The following is a 19,901-nucleotide window of genomic DNA, read 5'->3' as shown; positions in this document are numbered from 1 at the left end:
GGTGGGTATAGCAGAGGTATCCTACTTGGGACATAGAGTGGGGAGTGGTAAGATCAGGCCAGAAAATGTCAAAGTGGAAGCCATTCAGGCGTGTATTATCAATTTAAGGGCTATTTCAGAAAGTAAGAACAGCATTTTGTATTTTGTTCTGAAGCTGACAACTCACCATCACTTCTCATCTATATTTGCTTGTTTTGTAAGTAGAATTTAGAACAGTAATTTCTCTTAGTGATCGATAGAAATACAGCTAGATTAGTCTAGCTGTTCTCTATATTTTTGTCAGACTGTCCTACAGTATTGTTTTAAAGTATTTTCCTGTGATTTCTAAACTCTTTAGTATCCCTGTGTTGAATGAATAAGCATTGTCTTGTGTTTTTATTATTTATTATTAAATATTTTAAACCTTTCAACTGTGGCTATTTTGTGTAGAGATAATTTAAGCTCTTAGGATACTTGTATGTATTTGGTGATACCATATAAGCCACATCAATAGCCTTAGCCCTGGGTTACACTTATTATTTGGATAACAGTAACATTGCACAATAGAATTGGACACCCTTTTGTAAGGGCCTGTAAAGTAGCTAATAAGAGTAGTTGATGGCAGTGGATTACTACCTTATAGCCTGGACAGACAGGGGCATAGCTAGTGGACCTGTGCCAGCCTTCCCCAGGAGCGTGTGTTTATATATAAACCAAATCTCAAAGTGTGTGTGTGTCAGCTACTTGTCAGGGGCACAAAGCACTGTTTGGACAGAGAGGGTACTGGAGGTTTTGGCTTGACTACTCGGCTGAGATCTGCACCCTATAGCTGTGCCAGTGGGGAGTCTTATTGGGGATCTGAAGAGAAAGGGAGAAACCAGCCCCAGATGCCCTTCACTGGTACTAGTGGTGAGGATTGAGGCTCCCTGATTACTGGCCCAGTGCACGGGCGTGACAGAGTGTAACATGGAAAACTGCCACAAGTGTCCGAATGTAATCAGAATGGCACTGTGGGAAGCTTTTGCCCTACTTTGTCAGTAGGAAGTGAGTTTCAAATGTAGAGGCTGGGAGTTCTCTTTCTATTTCAGGATTTGCATCTGAGGTATATCAAGGAAATGTTCCACATATGTTGAGAGCTTGGGTAGCTAGTTTGGAATTGCATCCCTATGAAGTCTGCACTGGACCCGAAACAAGCCCCTATCCACTGTGCACTGCCTTAATTTTGTGTGCTGGTGTGTGCCAACTCTGTGCCTCTCCAGACCCAGTGTTAGTCACTTGCTTACTTTTGTATAATACTAGGCATGTGTTGTGCAAGGACAACACACTCCCTCACACCCAGGCTCTTTTGAGAACTCAGTACTCCTTGAGGATATTGTTTCTGAGCCAGACAAGGTGTCAACCCCTCCCTAAATATCCCCCCTCTAGATGGTCCTTGTTTTGGAAAAACAGTCTCATGAAAAAACGCTTATACTAGCATTGAGATCTTATTCGGTTACCTTAGAAACAGTTGCAGAGTTCTGAGAAAGAAGCCTAAGGAACCCTGGGTTAGCCCCTGTGTGAGACATTTGCGGATGGTGTCTCAGCAGCATTCAGGCATTTTAACTCTGCCTATTCAGTCTCAGACACATGCTCTCTGCATCTTTGTAATCTCTTCAGTCCAGCAGGTCATGGAAACCTCAGCATTTTATAAGCTTTCCAACTGACAAGTGCAAAACTTTGAATATGTATGACAGAAGAATACTTTTTTTTTGACAGAAGAGTTTATTCTGTGCTACTACAGGGCTTATGGCCCAGAACTGTTCATCTCATTTGTCCTGGTTCCTGTTCCACTTGTTTATGGAGGCCTTGGATAAGATTTAAGAATATCCTGGAGTCTGAGCTTTAGATCTCTTACTAACCTTGTTAGTATCATGTTAAAAGTCTTGTCAGATTTGTAAAAGTCTTGTTAAATTATAATTTTGTGTAAAATGTTATCAAGACAAATGTGTAATGCATTCACTGTATACTTATGTCTACTAATTTTGCTTATAAGTCTTTGTGTAAAGTTTTATCACAGTTAAACTAGCAGTGTTCTCACTGTATACTTATATATTGTAGTTTGCTTGTAAGTCTTGCAATTTTATAAAATTGTGGAGCTTCTCTCCCTGGGCCTCCACTGAAAATGGGTTTTGTGACCCAGTCGGACTGTCCTACTTAAATGTCAAATAAAATAAATAATAAGTAAATTGTTTAGTGTTTACTGTCTTTACAGTGGGCTATCACATATGCCTGTCAGGATGTGTGTGGCTGAGATTGTCTTCCCATAACATGATCTTGTATACCAGTTTATTGGGAGAAGCTTTGTTTAACAAGCCTACTCATTACCCGGCCATTGACTTCCTGTGGAGGCAACATGCCTTCATTTTGGTGGGTAGCCTTTAAGAACCTCCCCACATTCCACATCCAGTTTTTCCTCTTCCATGCCTATCCAGCTATAAAAATGTGAAAGGCCTTTTTACTGTTTGTGAAAGTCTGAGAAGTACCAGACATTTTTCATAATTCTGTTGCTTACTGTTGCCCAAGAGAGTGACACAACTAGCTACTTCTCAGCATCTCTTAATCTGGTGTGGGACCAGCTGTGGAAGTAGGGATGTTTTTCTGAGTTTGCCCCAGTGTGGATCAGTTGGTTGTAGATATGGCCAATCTTGCCTTCATCTTGTAGATTACAGATCATCCCAGAAATAATTCTGCTGGTAGATCAGGCCATCTTTATGTAGTTCTGTGGATAGACCCAGACTCTGCTACTCAAATGACCAGTAAAGCCTATCCATTTTTGGAGAAGTTTAGGAGTTCTACTTTCAGCTCTTTTTGATCTCAGAAGGGACAAGTAAGTTCCAACCCACTCTAAAACTAATGTTTTTTTTTTTGTTTGTTTTGTTTTGTTTTTGTTAGCTACTTAAACCCACAAAGAAGAAGTGCCTCTTCAGGCATGACTCAAGAATGCTGACATACATGACTCAAACAGTAAACAAATGGAGACTGAGGAAATGAAACCCAGGACTGCAAAGTGAAACTTGCTAGCAGTTGCTAGCTAATATTTCAGCCAGCACGTATGATACATCCTGTTTCAGATAGGATGCTTATATTGGCTAATAGCCCTTACTCCTGCATGGTGCCTAGATGATGCAATTGGACACAGTGGATGTCTGTCGACACATCAGTATTTGGGGTCCAGGCAAGAGATTCCACCTGTTATCCCTAGGTTACTTTCAGTTCCAATATGAAATTGAGCTTTTTTCTGTATTGAGGGCTTTACTAAGATGGTAGCCAGCTTTGCAGGAAGAAGTAGCTCCATGTAAATTTTTATCTGGGCAACTGTCTCATGAAGGATTTCTTGAAATATCCATGCATTTATTGTTGTTGTTGGGTTGTAGTCTCTGGAATTTGGGGAAGTCCTCTCTGACTGCTGCACAGATATTCTTCTTCAGCATAGAGATGGATAATGTCCATTGCTGGTTACTCCTGTCCATGGAGAGGGCCCAGGAGGGTATGGCCTTAATCAACTTGACGATCAGCTTAGGGTCTGCTGTGCTTTCTAGGCTTGATGGGCTGCCACAGTCTTCATAATGCCATTTCCGTGCTTGGAAGCTTTTCTGCCCGGGCCTCCACTGAAAATGGGCACACTGGGCCAAGTGGACTTTCCCGATCAACAAACTGGAAATAAATAAATAAATTACTCTTAAAAAACTGTAAGCCGCCCTGCCTTCAACAACCATCCCCCGACTTGTATATACCAACTTTAAAATCACCATACCTCGGAGAAGACAGACTATTCCTAGAAAAGGCACCCTCATACTTAGTATATGCAAGTCCAGATATTTGGACATTCAGTCAGCATTATGGGAATCTCTGTAGCAGGTACCAGTTCTACCACACACAATCATCTATTTGAAGAAAGGGAGATGTAAGATGTGTATCCTCCGCCATTAAATTATTAGTGTCACTAATATATTGGTTATGTAGTGTGTTTTTTTGTGTACTAGACAGCTTCAAAAATTGTGTGTGATGGGACGATTCAGAAAAATGTATGGAAGAGTAAATCAAGCCTGAAAATAGGGACATACCACCAAAAATATGTACATCATGTACAGAGGTAAATCATGCCTGGAAAAATAAGAATGTTCCTCAAAAATGGTGTCAGTTTAGAGGTCTGATTTCTTCTTCCAAACCCATCACTGGTTCTTTTGATGGATATTTTGTTTTCAGTCTGAAGAAGCTCATATAGGCTCCCATTTGGTGCAGGGAGTTTGGTCCCATTTAGTAAGGAGTCTCCAGTTAGCTGGAGTTAAAAGCAGTCATGCTGGCACTTATGGCTTTGGAGATAAAGCTCTCCCAGGGTATTTCTCATCTTGTCCTCATCCTGTGGCATTGGAGATACCTTTACATATTGCTATCTTTCCCACTGATGCCCTCTGTTATAGCAAAGTTGATGGATGAAAGACCAAAACTCAACTGTCTTCACCCTTTGGTGGCCAAAAAGTTAATGATTTTAGGCTGTCAAGCTGTTAGTGGAACAGAAGCTGCTGCAGGTCCAAGCCAATGGGGGGTTCTCCCCATAGTTAGGGTAACAAATCTGCTTCACCTCAGGGCACGACTTCTTATGTGAACCCTTGATCCCACTAAGTTTGCTAACTGGCATCAGGTTACTGAAATTTCCAAGAAGCCTTCCACTCAGCAGATTTATACCTCCAAGTGGAAATGGTTCTTAGTTTGGACTGAGTAGTTGACGAAATGCTTTATTGCTAGAGATAGAGTCAGCTGACCAACAGATAAGGAAGCATGAGTTCTTCAGACAAAGATAGAGAGCTCTGTTTGGTAAACTTTCAGGTAATCCTAACTTATGTCAGCAGTCTGTGATTTGGGCCTCTTGTCTTTTCCACAGTCTGCGTACATGCACCATTTACCTCTCTCTGCATCCTGATCTTGTTGAGGGTATTGTCATTGCCCAGTAGGGACTAATCAAGAAATTCTTTAAATTAGTGATGCACCTCTGTCTTCTTTTGAAGAGTCCCTTCCTTCTTATCTGTTGGTTAATCACATTTGTGTCTTGTAATGGACCATTTCATCAAAGCTAGCTAGCTTTTCAGCCATGTGTAGTGTGTGTGTGAAACTTGCCCCCTACTTCTTTTTGCCTTGTTGACAAATGTATTTATTTACTTATTGTGGATGGGTTTTGGCAAACTGGTGTTTGATCTGTGAAGTTAACTGGTTTGCCTCATGTGCTGCTAGCTCAGTAACACTGAAGTAAGTTTGATGGAATTTTTTTTTTTTTTTGATGAACATCGCTTCTGTGCATAAGAGCTTGGAGATTCAGGACTCTTAAATGTAGGAAGTCTTCTTTGGTCCTTCACAAAGACAGGGTATCTTTAACATGAACACACCTTTCCCTGCGAAGGTGATAGTAGATTTGTCCCAAAACTAGTCTTTCTACTAAACAGTTTTCTTTACTGGTACATAAACCGGGGAGAAAAGGATGTTCACATCTTGGTAAAAAGGATATTCACATCCTGGTAAGAAGGACCATTTGTTCTCCTTTGTGCCACTGATAGAAGAGCTGATGGTTGTCAAGCAAGGCTGACTACAGGAGTGTTGCTTTTAGTGCTAAATGCCTGTGTTGTAGCTATCAGTGATGTCTTTGTTTCATACCTTCACAAGTTATTTTCAGCCATGACATTGAGGTTTGGATCTCTTTTGGGAAAGCGTTAATCTAGGATTCAATTTTTTAAGCTTTATACTTATGTGGGTCCTGAGGCTCCTCCTACCCTGGTGGCTATTAGTTAAGTTTCAGACTATCCAAGCACCCACAAGAGGTGATCTTCAAAATTTTATGTAATTGATGCGTTCTTTCTATACCAGCTAAAGAAGACCCCTCCTCTGTGGTCTGGAGTAGGTTTTTTCAATCTCTCTGCAGGTGAGCACTTCTTTAGCCAGCTTCTGATGTTAGAGTTCACTGTAAGTCGTCAGAGTATATACTTACTGATTCATAATAAGTCTGACAGTTTTCATACAGTACTAAGACATTGAACTGTTAACAAGTTACTTCCTTTGGTGCAGGATTTGATTCCCTCTGCATTCATCTGCCTACTGTGTGACCATGAGTGAGTCACTTGACCAGACAGTGCTTTGAGGTAGCTTAGAGTTTGGGTTAGGCTCCTTAATGGTCTCCTGGACTGCATGCTTATTAATTCCCTATGAACCTATAATGCAGATGTGAAAGCCTTCCATTGTTATTTCTTAATTTGCAGGAAGGTAGTGGTATGGTGACAAACTTGCGTGCACTTAGAACAAAAGAACTTGCATATTAGATAAGTCATTATCACAAAGTACATTGATACAGACATCCATGAAAGTGAAAAAGTTGCTTTTTTGCCAAAAAGTGGTTCATCTAATGAATGAAACCAGTCAAGGAGGGTCTCTTCACAGATCAGCTGATATGATAAGAACACTTTTTTTAATTATTGCTGTAAAGTTCTGTCACATGTTTTATATGTATCTTTTCCATTTATAATCCTGGTTATTTTATTCTCAGATAATGTTCATTATCAGCATGGTTTTCCAGATCCAGGTGTCTTGAATGGAGCATTAATAGATCATGGTTGCCTACCCTTGTGGAGTGCAGACCACACTTCGGATTCTTCTTCACCTTGGGATCTGTCACATTGTTCGAGCTCTTTAGTAAGTATAGTGGACTTCTGTTTCATGGTAGTCACATGGTTTATAAACATGTTAAATGCATCTGAATTTCGTTCTTCACATATATGACACTTTTTTTTTCATTTTTTTCTACTGTCTGTTGATCATCAGCTCTACCTTGTCCAGCTGACACATTCCTTTCCTTTTCATCTGGGCCAAGAACAAACTGAAGGGTGTCATTACAGCAGCCAACAGGTATTTTCCTTACAACCATACCTGTCTGCACATATTGGAAGCATCCAAGGGGTAAACATTCAGTGGATAATCAAATGGCTATGCCATCTAGTAGAGAGCACCACTTCATGCTCCCTGATTTATCTGGGAAAATTCTACCTTTGTAGGTCCAGGCATATGATCTCATCCCTGTCCCTTGAAGAGAAAGGTGAGCCTGCTAAGCATTGTTCCACTCTTCCATTGTACCAACTCCAATAGGTACTCAAGCTGTTAATTGAAAGTGGGATGCCTGGCTCATAGCTTTGGGTTTATCATTCCACCCCAACATACCTGTCTTGCATTTGATTTATTTTCTTCCCAAAAACTTATCATTCCACCCCAACATACCTGTCTTGCATTTGATTTATTTTCTTCCCAAAAACTTTTTGCAGTAAACATTTTCATTTCATCTTTTGGATATAGTACAAAAAGGGATGGTAGTTTTTTTTTTTCATACTTTCATTTCCCTAAAAAAGTACATTGTGTTTCAGTTCTATAAGAAATTAACACAGTAATGAAGTGAGAGAGCCTTTGCAGGTTTGCCTCTAAAGTGAATCTGGGCTGTTATTAGATATAACTCTCCACTCTTCCACCAGACATAGATATATATTGTCATTTAAAATGTTGTCGTTTCCATGGAAGATAATTTTGTTGAGAGTACTTAGTGGTTGTGTATCCTGTTAAATGGGTCATCATCTTCCCTCTGCTACTGTATGCAGCCAAACTCTAGAAAGCGTAGTACTAGGCCTGTTGTTGGAGTCATCCAAGTGTCAGTGGTTTCAAATTTTTCAGTCTGTGGGCATGACTTGGTCAGTACTGTGAAATATCTCCTATCTGTTTCTTTTTAAGTCACTTTACATTTCTTGATGGGTGAGAGGTGCTTTCCTTTCCCTTTCCCCTCTGCAGGTTTATGGTCCAGCCAACTCTGGCTCCTACATTTCCCATTAAGTTGAGCAAGCGTATATTGCCTTTTCATTTGTTAGCAACAGGGGTTCCAGATATTTTTTTTTGTCATATATTCATATATTCTTTTTGTCCCTGTGCTTCTTCACAATCAAATCTCCTCCACTGAAACTTAAGCCTGTTTGCTTCCTAATGGTGGGGGGTGTCTCCCATTTCCTTGGGGGTGAGAGCCATCTGGAGGGACTATCATTTAGGTAGCACCTCTTATACTCTTTATAAGTACTTGGCTCCCTATTGGTCCTTTCTGATCAGTCAATAAGCAGTTCCTAATACTATTCTGGCATGTCCAAACGTCAGCTTCAGGTTTACTCTCCAGTCCAGCTAGTGAATCTGGGAATCTTGAGGCAATGTTACAATTGTCTTATGTACACAGACCACCCTCTCCTCCTCCCAACAAGCTCAAATATATGCGAGAGATGCAACTATACTGCCAAACTGGAGGTTGAGCTCTCTCAACCCAAGACTGGCACAGTCAGTCAGGAAGAGGCAGAAACCACTCACACCACAAATCCAGTCTCACACAGACCTATCGCATCAGCAAACCAAACACATAAACACATGAAAACATACTCGGACGCTCTAAATAAAAATCTGCCAAAGCAGACATCCAAGCAACCGCTACCCCACAACAATACCCACGTATCACATATTTCACAAAGTCAGTGTGCCACACAGTCACAGCCCTTAAGGCTAAACAACACACCAAATACACTTGCAATAGGTGACTCTATTGTCAGACACACTGACGTCCCACTCACCAGACCGAACAAGGAGAAGGTCACTGTAAGCTGCCTGTCGGGTGCCAGGATCCGCCACATAACACAAGCACTCAGGTCACTCCAAAGCAAGTACAAATATGACTCAGTCATTGTCCATGCTGGTGTGAATGACCTGAGATGTACCTCCCTGGACTACATGAAAAGAGACATAGAGGAGCTCTCTGATCATGTAGCCCAGGCCGGTATGACCCTGACCTTGAGTAGCATCTTGCCCTCACCAAGAATGCCACAGTATAAAGACAAAATGATCAATTTTAACAATTGGCTAAAGTATTGGTGTCATTCAAAGGGGATCCAGTGTCTGTCAGCCTGGGTTGACATGCTCGACAAGCCACGTTGCTTTGCTAGGGACAGCTTACACCTGTCACCCCTGGGCTTTTGAATACTGGCTAAGGCTCTTGCCACCCCCATAGTGCCTTTTTTAGGCAAGGCTCAAAAGACAAACCCACCTCCATAGACCACACAAGGAGGAAAAAAACTAAGGGTAATGCTACTCAACATCAGAAGTCTAAACCTCAACATGCACACACTCGAGGCTCTCCTCAGTATGGAGAATATCGATATCTGTGCAGTAACAGAAACCTGGTTCAAGGCTCCGGAGAGCACCCCAGCACTACCAGGCTATAACTCATACCATGCTTTTCTGCCTCAAAACTTGGACTGAAATACAAAAGGAGGGGGAGTATCCATATTCATCAAACATACCCACACCTCCAGGTTAGTGGCACTGCACGAAGCATCGGAGACCATCCATGTGCAACTAACAGTGGGCAAAACTGCCTTTCAGTTTGTAGCCTGCTACAGATCACCCTCCCAATCTCAGGAACCCCACTCGGCCTTCCTGAGAACATTGGAGAATATGAAGGTCTCTCCAGACACCATAATATTGGGTGACTTCAACTGCCCAAACATTGATTGGGAAAACTACTCAAGCCCCAACACCCTTGCCCAATGGTTCCTAGAATTTATAAACTCAAACGCTATGGAACAACTGGTCACCACTCCCACAAGAGGAGACAACATATTGGACCTGGTCATCACCAACATGGGGAATCTATGTTCCACACCAGAGGTAAACCCCTCATTGGTAAGATCAGACCATAAACTAATCTCACTGGACATCCATATCCCGTCCCCACCCCCAGCCAAGGAAACCACTGTGAAAAATTTCTCAAAAGCAAACTTCACACTTCTCAAAACTGAGGTGGAATCCTTCAAAGCCCCCGGGCCAGTGGAAAATACTGCCCGAACCGCAGAATCCATTACAAATGCATTCTATGAGCACCTACAGGAATGCATGGATCGTGCTATCCCAAATAAAACCAAGACTCACTCCTCCAAAAACAGGAGACCTATCTGGTGGACCTTGGCCATAAATAAGCTATACAACAGAAGGAGGAAGATACTACATGATAGAGCAAAATCCCAAAAAGGGAATGCATCTCTGATCAGTACTAGCAAGAAACTATGATCCCTCATAAAATCATCAAGGGCCAGCTTCGAAAGAAAAATTGCCCAAGATGCTAAAGATAATCACAAGGCCTTCTTTAGTTATGTCAGGAATCTAGGTGGCAACTCCCAGATGTGCTCTGAGTTAGTACAAAATGGCAAAAAATACACTGAACCCACAGACATTGCCAACATCCTGGCAGACAGGTTCAGTGCAAACTTCTCCCCCCCTCCAAAAGAGCAAATGTCTGTCCCAACAGAATGTAGCCTCCCAGACATCACAGATGCACAGGTGAAAGCTGCCCTGTCCAAAGCAAAAAACACAGCATCAGTGGGACCGGACGGTGTCCCGGGCTGCATCTTACACAAGCTCCAAGAAGAACTGAACCCTCACATAAAGTCACTGTTCAAACTCAGCCTTACTACAGGATATGTACCCAAAGAATGGCGTACAGCAACAGTGGTCCCGCTCCACAAAGGTGGTGCCACAACGGACCCAGGGAACTATCGCCCTATAAGCCTGACTAGTCTGGTCTGCAAAGCTATGGAGCGTATCATCATGGAACTCATAAACAAAGACATTGGGAACCTCCAGACACTGGACCCTACCCAATTCGGCTTTAAGGGCAGATCTTGCCTCTTAAACCTAGTTGACTTTTTGAAACAGTTACCAAGGCCAGAGATGAGGGGAAGGTAGTCCACAACAGCCTACCTGGACCTCGCAAAAGCCTTCGACACAATACCCCACTCGGGCATCATAAATAAGCTTACCAGCTTAAATATCAACCCCTATGTCACCAGATGGGTTGCAAACTGGCTCAGGGATAGAACCCACATGGTCAGAATTGCAGGTGCCATGTCAGACTTTAAACCAGTTACAAGTGGCGTCCCACAAGGCTCAGTCCTGGGACCTCTCTTGTTCGGTATATACTTCTCTGAGGTATAGGCTAACATGGGAGGACTATGGCTGACCAAGTTCGCAAATGACTGCAAACTGGGAGCCATAATCGACTCTCCGGCTGACACAAGCATCCTCCAAAAGGGTCTCACAGAGACTGATACCTGGTGCCAGAGCCATGGCCTCAAGCTAAATGCCAAAAAATGCATAGTCATCCCCTTTGGGAAAAACAAAGTGCCCACAAATTACCACATAGGTGGCAATCCATTAAGTACGGAAGAAGTAATTAGGGATTTGGGGACCCAAGTAGATAGTAATCTCTCCTTTGACAATCACGTTGCCAAAGTGGTTAGAAAGACCTTCTATATAGCCCACCTTATCACGAAAGGGTTCACATCTAGATCAAGAGAGGTCATTGTGCCCCTCTACTCATCACTCATCAGGCCCGTAATTGAATACAATGCTCCATTTGGGATGTACCTTACCCGACCCCAAAAGTACCTCACCAAGAGGATCACGGGCCTCAACCAGATGCCCTATGCAGTTCGACTAAAGAAACTCCAGCTCTACTCAGTTGCTTACCGCCTACTCAGAGGCGATCTATGCCTGACGTACAAAGCCATGTCTAACCCAGAATTAATGGACATGCTCCACCTCAGGAAATCCAAATCCCTTAGAGCTACATGCTCCAGGGACTTAAACCTCAGCACAGCAATAAATAGGACATGCTGGAGGGACAGAGTCATATCCCAGAGGCTCCCCTCACTCTGGAACAGAATCCCAATTCTTGTTTGGTAGAGCCCCTCACTGACCCTCTTCAAGAGAAATCTTGACGAGTGGATGGGAGATCGTAAGTTTACCCCTGGGATCTCTTCTGTGTCCCTGCTAGACAGAGGCACAGTAAACTAACCTTAAAGGGCTATCTTCTGTGACCTACTATACAGAGGCACAGTTAACTAATCTAAAAGGGAGGCGAAAGCCAAACACACTCTGGCTAGGCTTATAAATGCCCTAGGGCAGATAGCCTGGTATCTACCTATGAACCATGGGTTGTTTGTCTCTGTTGATACACTGTCCAGCACATGCTAACTGCAAGTAGAGGTAGACCCTTGTGGCAACCAGTGTCCCTGGATAGAACTGCGCAGTCCCCTCCAACCCCAACCAGCAGCTTGCTTCATGCTGAGTGTCAGTGTTTAGGCATTGCACTTACAGCCCTAACCCCATCCTCTGATAATTTGACATGAGCACCTACATCACCACAGGGAACACCATTGCCTATCCAAGAATTATGCACTCTATCATGCACATATGTCCCCACAGAGGTATTGCCATTGGCTTGTAAGCAGCAAGTCAAGATCCTGCAGGATCAGGCCAGTGCTGGCATGCAAGCATGTGCTTGCAAGGGAGTAATATGGCCATTGGGAAGCTACTGGATTGTCAAGCTTTGAAACACCCCCTTTTCTATCCTTCCTAACAAATTCCAGCTAGCGCCAGAGCTGCTACTTGAATTCAAGTTGCCTGAATCATAGTCAAGGCTTTATCCCTTTGTGCTACAGTGTTCGTGGTAATGAGGATTCTGGATCTTAATTACTGTTATTTTTTTCCCTCCATGTCTGTTAACCATCATTTCCTTCTGTCATAAGTCTTGAGCCCATTTTATGTTAATTTTATTGATCACTGCTGCAGTAGTCTATATAGATTATATCCTGCCAAGGATATAACAGCCGGACAACTTCCAAAGCTTCAGGGCTACTTCTGTATACAAGAAGGCACAAAGAACTGTGGAAACTCCCAAAAACAAGGGCAGTCCAATAAGTCAAAATGACTATTTGAGACATTGTTCCCCCACCCTGGCAGCACCTTTTTTCCCCCCAGAAAGTATGAATCTCCACTTTTTACTATGACAACAGATAGTTTTAGACAGCTGGGTTCTGAAGATCATTCATCAAGATTACAGATGGCAATGGGAGGAAATCCCTCCTTTCCAGGGGGTAATTCCCCATCCTCAAGCCAACATTGTTTTTTTCCACCTGTCCTTTAACACGTTCTGTCCCAGGGAGTGATAGAACCAGTTTCCCCTTCCAAGGTGGGAATGAGGTTTTAGTCACGGATGTTTTTAGTGCCAAAGGGAAATAAATGGACACCAGTTCTGGGTCTTCCTTTCCTAAACCTGTTTATAGTAGTGCCCAAATTCAGAATGATGTCACTTCACAATCTGTTACTTCATATTTCTCTTGTCAAGTTTCCTTTAACAGTAGATTTAAAAGGTGCTCATCATCACATTCCTATTCATTCAAACTTCAGATGTTTCTTAAGCTTTGTGTGCCTGGATCACATTATCAGTTCTCTGTCATACACTTTGGGCTATCCACTGCACATAGAGTGTTCACAAAGTGTCTTACTCCAGTTATAACTCATTGCAGGCTGTATGGTGTCCACATTTTTCCATATTGAGACAATTTGCTGTCTTGGCACAGTCTTTTCAAAGTGTCAGCAGTCTATCTGTTGGATGAGAGATCTTTTAAACAAGCTGGAATTCCAAAAGAACATTCAGAAGTTTTTCTTGACACCTTCTCACACAATTGTGTTTTCGAGATGTAGTCACCACAGATCAAACAGCTTTTCTTTGACAGGAAAAAGTAGATGTATATCTAGATCTGTTTCTAGGGTTTTCCACTCAGACTTTGGTCACTGTGAGAAAATTTGGGTCTCATGGCTTCTCTGGTTCTCATGATATTTTTGGCAATACACCACATGACAGATACAATGGTATCTGAAGTCAGTTTGCTGCCAGGAGTAACACCCCTTGTTATTTCAGATCCCAGTGTTAGGGTTTGTCAGATGAGAATTCACTTGGTGGTGACAACAGATATCCCTAAATACACATTTCTCCTTCTTCCTCCCCTGTCCCAAAGCAGTCAGTCACCAAAGACACCTCATACTTTGCTTGGGGGGCAGTTTCAGGAGGGATAAAAATGCAATGTGTATGTGTGGGACACCAATGACAGATGCAAGCATATATGCATAAATATAAAAGAGATGCTTGCCCTGATCAGGTCACTCAGCTCTGAGTCATCTCTGGTCCCCGGGACTTCAAGTTGTTACAGACAGTACCAAAGTCTGTTGGTACATAAACCAGCAAGGGGGAACCAGATCATACCCCCTTTGCAGCATAGCTATTTTAGTATGAGATATCACTTCACAGCATAGTCTCCCTCTGCAGGAACCCTACATTTCCATCGCAGCACAATTGTGTGGGGAACAAGCTGTGCAGGACAAGGGCAGACCCTAACAAATGGAAACTAGATCAGGTTGTCTTCCAAGATTTGATCCATCTGTGGCGAGTTCCTCAAGTAGACCTATCTGCATCCTGTCTGAACAATCAGCTGGCAAGATTCTGCTCCAGGACTTCATGCAAGAAGGTCTGGAAAACAGATGCCTTTTCTTTTTCTTGGACAGGAATGTTTCCTGTATGCTTTTCCACCCTTTCAGCTAATATCCAGGGTTTGTTTGTTTGTTTGTCTTTTCGATTTTTTCCTGGTAAGGGGTCGCCACAGCGGAACTCCAGTCCGCTAATGATTGGAAGTAGATTTTTACGAAACACTGAGGTGCCAGCTCGATGCCCAACCTTCAACGAAGGCACGCCCATTTACGCACACATGTCTTTCGAACGCTACCCAACCGTGGGGAGGACATGCAGACTCCACACAGAAGGCACTCCCAAGTCATGCCGAGAATCGAACGTGAGAACCTCTTGCTGTGAGGTAACAACGCTACCACCATACCACCGCGGCATCAGCTAATATCCAGGGTACTTTTGAAAATTCAGAAGGAATCCCCTAATGTCATTAAATGGCCATGGTCAGTTACCGCACAATGACTCTCAGACTGGATCTACTCATACAGGAGCATGGATGTTTGATACATCATTCAACTTGAACTGATTGCTGGGATGGTAGGATCTTAATTGTTAATAGGTACCTGTTTACCGAGGATATGCAGCAGGCACTGTTGCTACTAGAATATCATATATTAGCAAAGGGAAAAGGTTTTACAATATTTGTGTAAGTTAATACCCTATGGCCTTTCTAACCCTTCTGTCAGGGATCATGTATTGGTCATTTCAACATGTCTGCCTATGGATCCTCCTCTTTTCAGTGCATTCTCATGTCAAAGTGTTTTTGAAAGGGGTTTGGCATATGATGCCTCCAAGAAAACTGGTGTTCACTCTCTGTGATCCTAATTTTGTGTTAGAGAAGTTAACACTAACTCCATTTGAACCAGCTGACCTGGCTGACTTAAGGCTTTTAATATGGAAAACAGTTGTACTAATTGTTCTGATCTCTGTAAGAAGGGTGTCTGAGTTGCAAGCTCTTATGGTGAGTCAACCCTATATCATTTCGTCAAGGACAGGATTTCTTTGAGAACTAAACTTCCTTTTTATGCCTAAAGTGGCATCTGAGTTCACTTAAGTCCAAACTACACATCTCCCCGTTTTCTTTCCTGAACCCAAAAATAAGGGGAAAAAAGAAGCTCCTCACCTTGGATGCCCAAAGACAACTCTGGCACTGTCTTGAACTGTATTTTTTCAGAGGTAGTGGCCTTGCCTGCACACACGCAAAAGCCAGACAGTGGTGCTGTCATCCATACAGCCTTTGAGGTGTATGTGTGCCTTTATTGATGCTGATTTCCTGTGTCAGGCTGTTGTTGGAGGGTATCTTCATCTTTACAGCCTGAGGGCTTGGTTTCAACACCACCACAGACCAAGTTATCTGTTTTTTCCAGAATGGACCCTAACTATCCTCAGGCTAGGTAACTACTTGTTGCCAGCCCCACCCTTCCATCAACAGATCCATTCATTATTGAGACTATTGTCTATGGGGGCTTTTTCTGTTAGCCCCAACACTTTTTCCCTAGTAGTTGATGTGAGCATCCACATAACTGCAGGAGCCACCAGCCCTAACCCTTTTCCCATAGTAGTTATGAGCACCCACATCACTGCAGGGACCACCAGCACCCTACAGTAGGCACATGTGTGCTTCCATGCACGCATCTATGATGGTTATCATCACTGTCTTGGGAGTGCCAAACAAACATCCTCCTGGTCATAGACCCTATGATCATGAAAGTCTCTGCATGAATGGGAGTAGACAGACTACTGGAAATCAAAATTCCCTCCACTCTTAAGATAGAAATGTCAGCAAAGTAACTCCATTCCATTCCTCCTGGCTTGCTGTTGCAGCAGTAAAGCCACTATTTAAATTTGGATCTTTTAGGTGGTAGTCAGAATTTCATCCCTGTGCACCACATAGCCTGGTTATCTTTATTATTAATTTTATTGCTAATTATTATTATTATTATTATTATTATTATTATTATTGTTATTGAGTTGTAGGAAAGAGCTTAGTGCCTAGGGTATAGATTGGAAGGTTGTTATGAGGACATTTCTGTGTAGTTAACATGTGCCATTGTGGTGTACATATCTGTCCCCATACATTAAAATTTCTGTGAAAAAATGTTCTTAATTGGTGGGGAGAATAAACCTGTTAAACTCATAAAGAGGGGCTCTCTGTATTGCAAAATTGATACCATAAAAAAATGTCTGTTACATACATGTCTAAAATACTGTGCTATCCTTTTTCGGGAGGGGTATTGATTTGCAGGATGCTTGGTGTAGCCATTTCACATTCTCAGGACAGGTTAATCTGTTCTCCTCCGAGGCACTTCCCATTGCTTTCACACACAGCCAACATTTTCTTGGCAATAGATTCAGTAAGTTCCAAAATTGAGGTGGAGGTCTTGTTCTTTTTAAAGTCAAGATACTCAGGTGGCCTCCATTCCATCCTGAAAATTCAAGTATCTCTACCCTTTTGTAGAGCACAAAAAGTTCTAGGTTATCATTGATTCATACTTCTCTCTCCTTTGATGCAGGACTGATTTTATGCTGCAAGATCCATACTCTTACATCCTGATTTGTTCTATACAGATGTGGTTCCTGTGATTCAGAGTGGCCACAGATAGCTTCCTGTTTTGTAGTTTGCTGCTTGAATTGTCCTTTGTGCTCTACATTTTTGCCAAATGCTTCTTTGTAATAGCAGTGGCCGTCTGGAAGAAGGGGTTGTCTGGATAATTTATTTATTCCTGCTGCTGTCTTCAATGAGGTCTTAAAGCACTCTGGATTCTACCATGTTTTTGTAGAGCTTGAGAGCCAAGATTGGATTGGAGAAGTCTTGTTTGATTGCCTTCACAGAGGATCCTTTTCCTGGGTCTGGTGTTCATCTTGATGTAGAGCACAGTTTTCCTATACTTGGAGAAGTTTGAGCTGCTTACAGACTGTGTTTCATCGTTTTTACACATGACAGTTCTTGCCTGCATAGTTTTCAGGGTCCACAGTCTTATTTGTGGCTTTAACTGTCACTTAGATGCATATACTGTGGATGCATTGGCCCTTTATTGAACAGAGGTGTCATTCTGCAGTCCCCCTTCAGTGCCATGTGATTACTATACAGGTGGCTGAAAAGGACTTGATTGAGTTCTATATAACTTTATTTTTATTAAACCTTTATACTTTTTTATACTTTTGGCGGTAGTATCCAGATTTTTTATTGATTCCATTTTGAGGTTTATAACCGTAATGGTATGGTAAGTTGAATTGCAGTTTAGGATGAGTGAGTTTATCAGGTGTATGGGAGGTGAAGGCACTGTGGATTTGGAGATATCAGTTTGTGACATGTCCTTTAGATGTAAAAGATCCTGTGGCACCTATTGAAAAGAGTAGGGGTCATTTATTTATAAAAAACACAAATTTTACAAAAAACTTATGTACATATTTACAGTGAATACATTATTTACATGAATAACTTTTTACGACCTTACTAATAAACAATAAAATGAAAAAGAAAATGTTTTCAGTTGTTGTGAGATCCGCATTCAATTTTCCATAACCAAAATCTTATTTTTAACATCATTGCTAAATCCCACTTTTCATTAAATAAAATTTCCTCAACTCTTTGATTCCATATTAACCATGTTATGCAAAATATTTATCAATTTTTGTTACATACTGTTCACATTTTCCTTTATAATAACCATACTCAATCATATCCCTATTTAATTCACTTATATTTTCGATTCCTTCTAAGTATTTCATATCATCTACCTTCTTCCATAAAGTTCTGCTTTGTCTACATCCTAGGAAAAACATGCTCACTAGTCTCAAATTCTTTATAATACTCATTTCTTTTTTCATCTTATGTGGCATATTTGCTTTCACTGGAAGCTTTTGTATGCAAAGTCTCCATAAAAATCTTGACATTCAGTGATTCCTTTATATCTTCCCATTCCAGCTTGTATCGCTCCACGTTTAACTCTTGATAATTCTGTCCATGGATATACACAAAAAATGTTTGTTCATAGCATTATTATACCATTTTGTTTTATCATCTTCTGTTTCATCTGTTTATTTTCCATGAGAAATGTTTCTTTTGTTTATTATTTATTTCATAATTAGACCATAATCTCTTTATTGTATTATTCCAAATATATAACTATTTCTCTTTATATTAAAATTTCATTATTTGCAATAGCAATGAATCATCATTATGCTTCAAACATTGTAATATTTTAAATAATTACATTGATGCTGTATAGACTATAGGATCATTCAATCCTAAACCCCCTTCTCTAATAACATATAATACCCCTCTCTGGGTTCAGTCTAGAGCCTCCATATAATGAAAAAATATTATAAATTTAAACTTCCTTTTCAAAGAAAACAGACATATTAAAAGTACTTGCCAGATATGAAATTCTTGCTAAAAGAATAGAATTGATCAAATAAATTTTCTTTTCAAAAGACAATGTAAATGTCTTCTAAAACCTACACATATCATTCATATTTTCAGTTTTTTCTTTCCATAATTGCAGTCTATGTTCCTGTTTTCCAAAACATATACCAAGCACTTTTATATTTGTGAAACTTAATACCTCCCAGTACATTCACAACCTAATCCTTGACATTTCTCTCTGTTTATTCATAATCCTATTACATTCAAATAATCTTGTAATACCTTTACTCTTCTTCTCATACCTAAACTATTTTTTGCAGTAATTATATCATCTGCATAAGTTAAAATTGGTATGACTACCCCTTCATTAGATGCATAACTTATCTTTTCCATTTTTTATTTGTGAATGTGGATGCCACATTCATTACTAGATAACATATTATACTATTCAAGGGACATCCTTGCCTTATGTCTTTCTGAAGGACTATTTCTTTACTTAACCAACCATTTAACCAAAGCCCTTACTATATTAAATTTATATGCTGTCATAATACCCTTCTAATCTTGATCCCTATGTTGTATGACTTCACCATTTCCCATAATACATTATGCTGAATAGAATCAAACGCTTTGCTTACATCACCTACTATAATTCTGACTTGATTATTTCTATATAATACATCATCTACTAATTCCCGAATAATTAAAAGCAAATTTTGCACTTTTTTCCTTTTATATCATATATATTTCTGTTTACAACTTTATTTCTTTTGCTTTCCATTCTTCTCTGTAGACTCTTAATAAATATTTTATATTTATAGTCTGTATTGTTTAAAACTATAGGTCTCCAATTCTGAATTTCCTCTTTACAACCCTTTTTCCATATAAATTTTATTACTCCACTACATAACTCTTTATATCAAAATCCCTTATTTAACCGTTCATTTGACACCATTAAACAATTTCCTTTTTGTGATCTTATTTTTATACATTACATGTCTGCACACACACTTCAACTCTTGCACATAAGCTAACAACACATAAACCCACATACACAGAGGTACTCACTAGAAGCCTATATAAAACATCAGAGCCCTCCCA

At 40.9% G+C, this 19,901-nt stretch overlaps 1 protein-coding gene across 1 annotated transcript in view; it reads left to right on the top strand.

Moving 5' to 3' along the window:
• Positions 1-19,901, top strand: part of TMEM131L (transmembrane 131 like) — a gene marked incomplete in the record, with an annotated part of 1,995,267 nt that overhangs the window by 1,955,150 nt on the left and 20,216 nt on the right. Inside the window, 1 exon segment of the mRNA XM_044062407.1 lies at positions 6,548-6,693. Within this exon segment, the coding sequence (XP_043918342.1) occupies positions 6,548-6,693 (146 nt within the window).

The sequence above is a fragment of the Protopterus annectens genome, chromosome 2.part1 (assembly GCF_019279795.1).
Source record: "Protopterus annectens isolate FY-2018-M chromosome 2.part1, PAN1.0, whole genome shotgun sequence".
NCBI lineage: Eukaryota > Metazoa > Chordata > Ceratodontiformes > Protopteridae > Protopterus > Protopterus annectens.
Note: the sequence above shows the minus strand (reverse complement) of the source record. Positions and strands in the feature narration are given on the sequence as shown.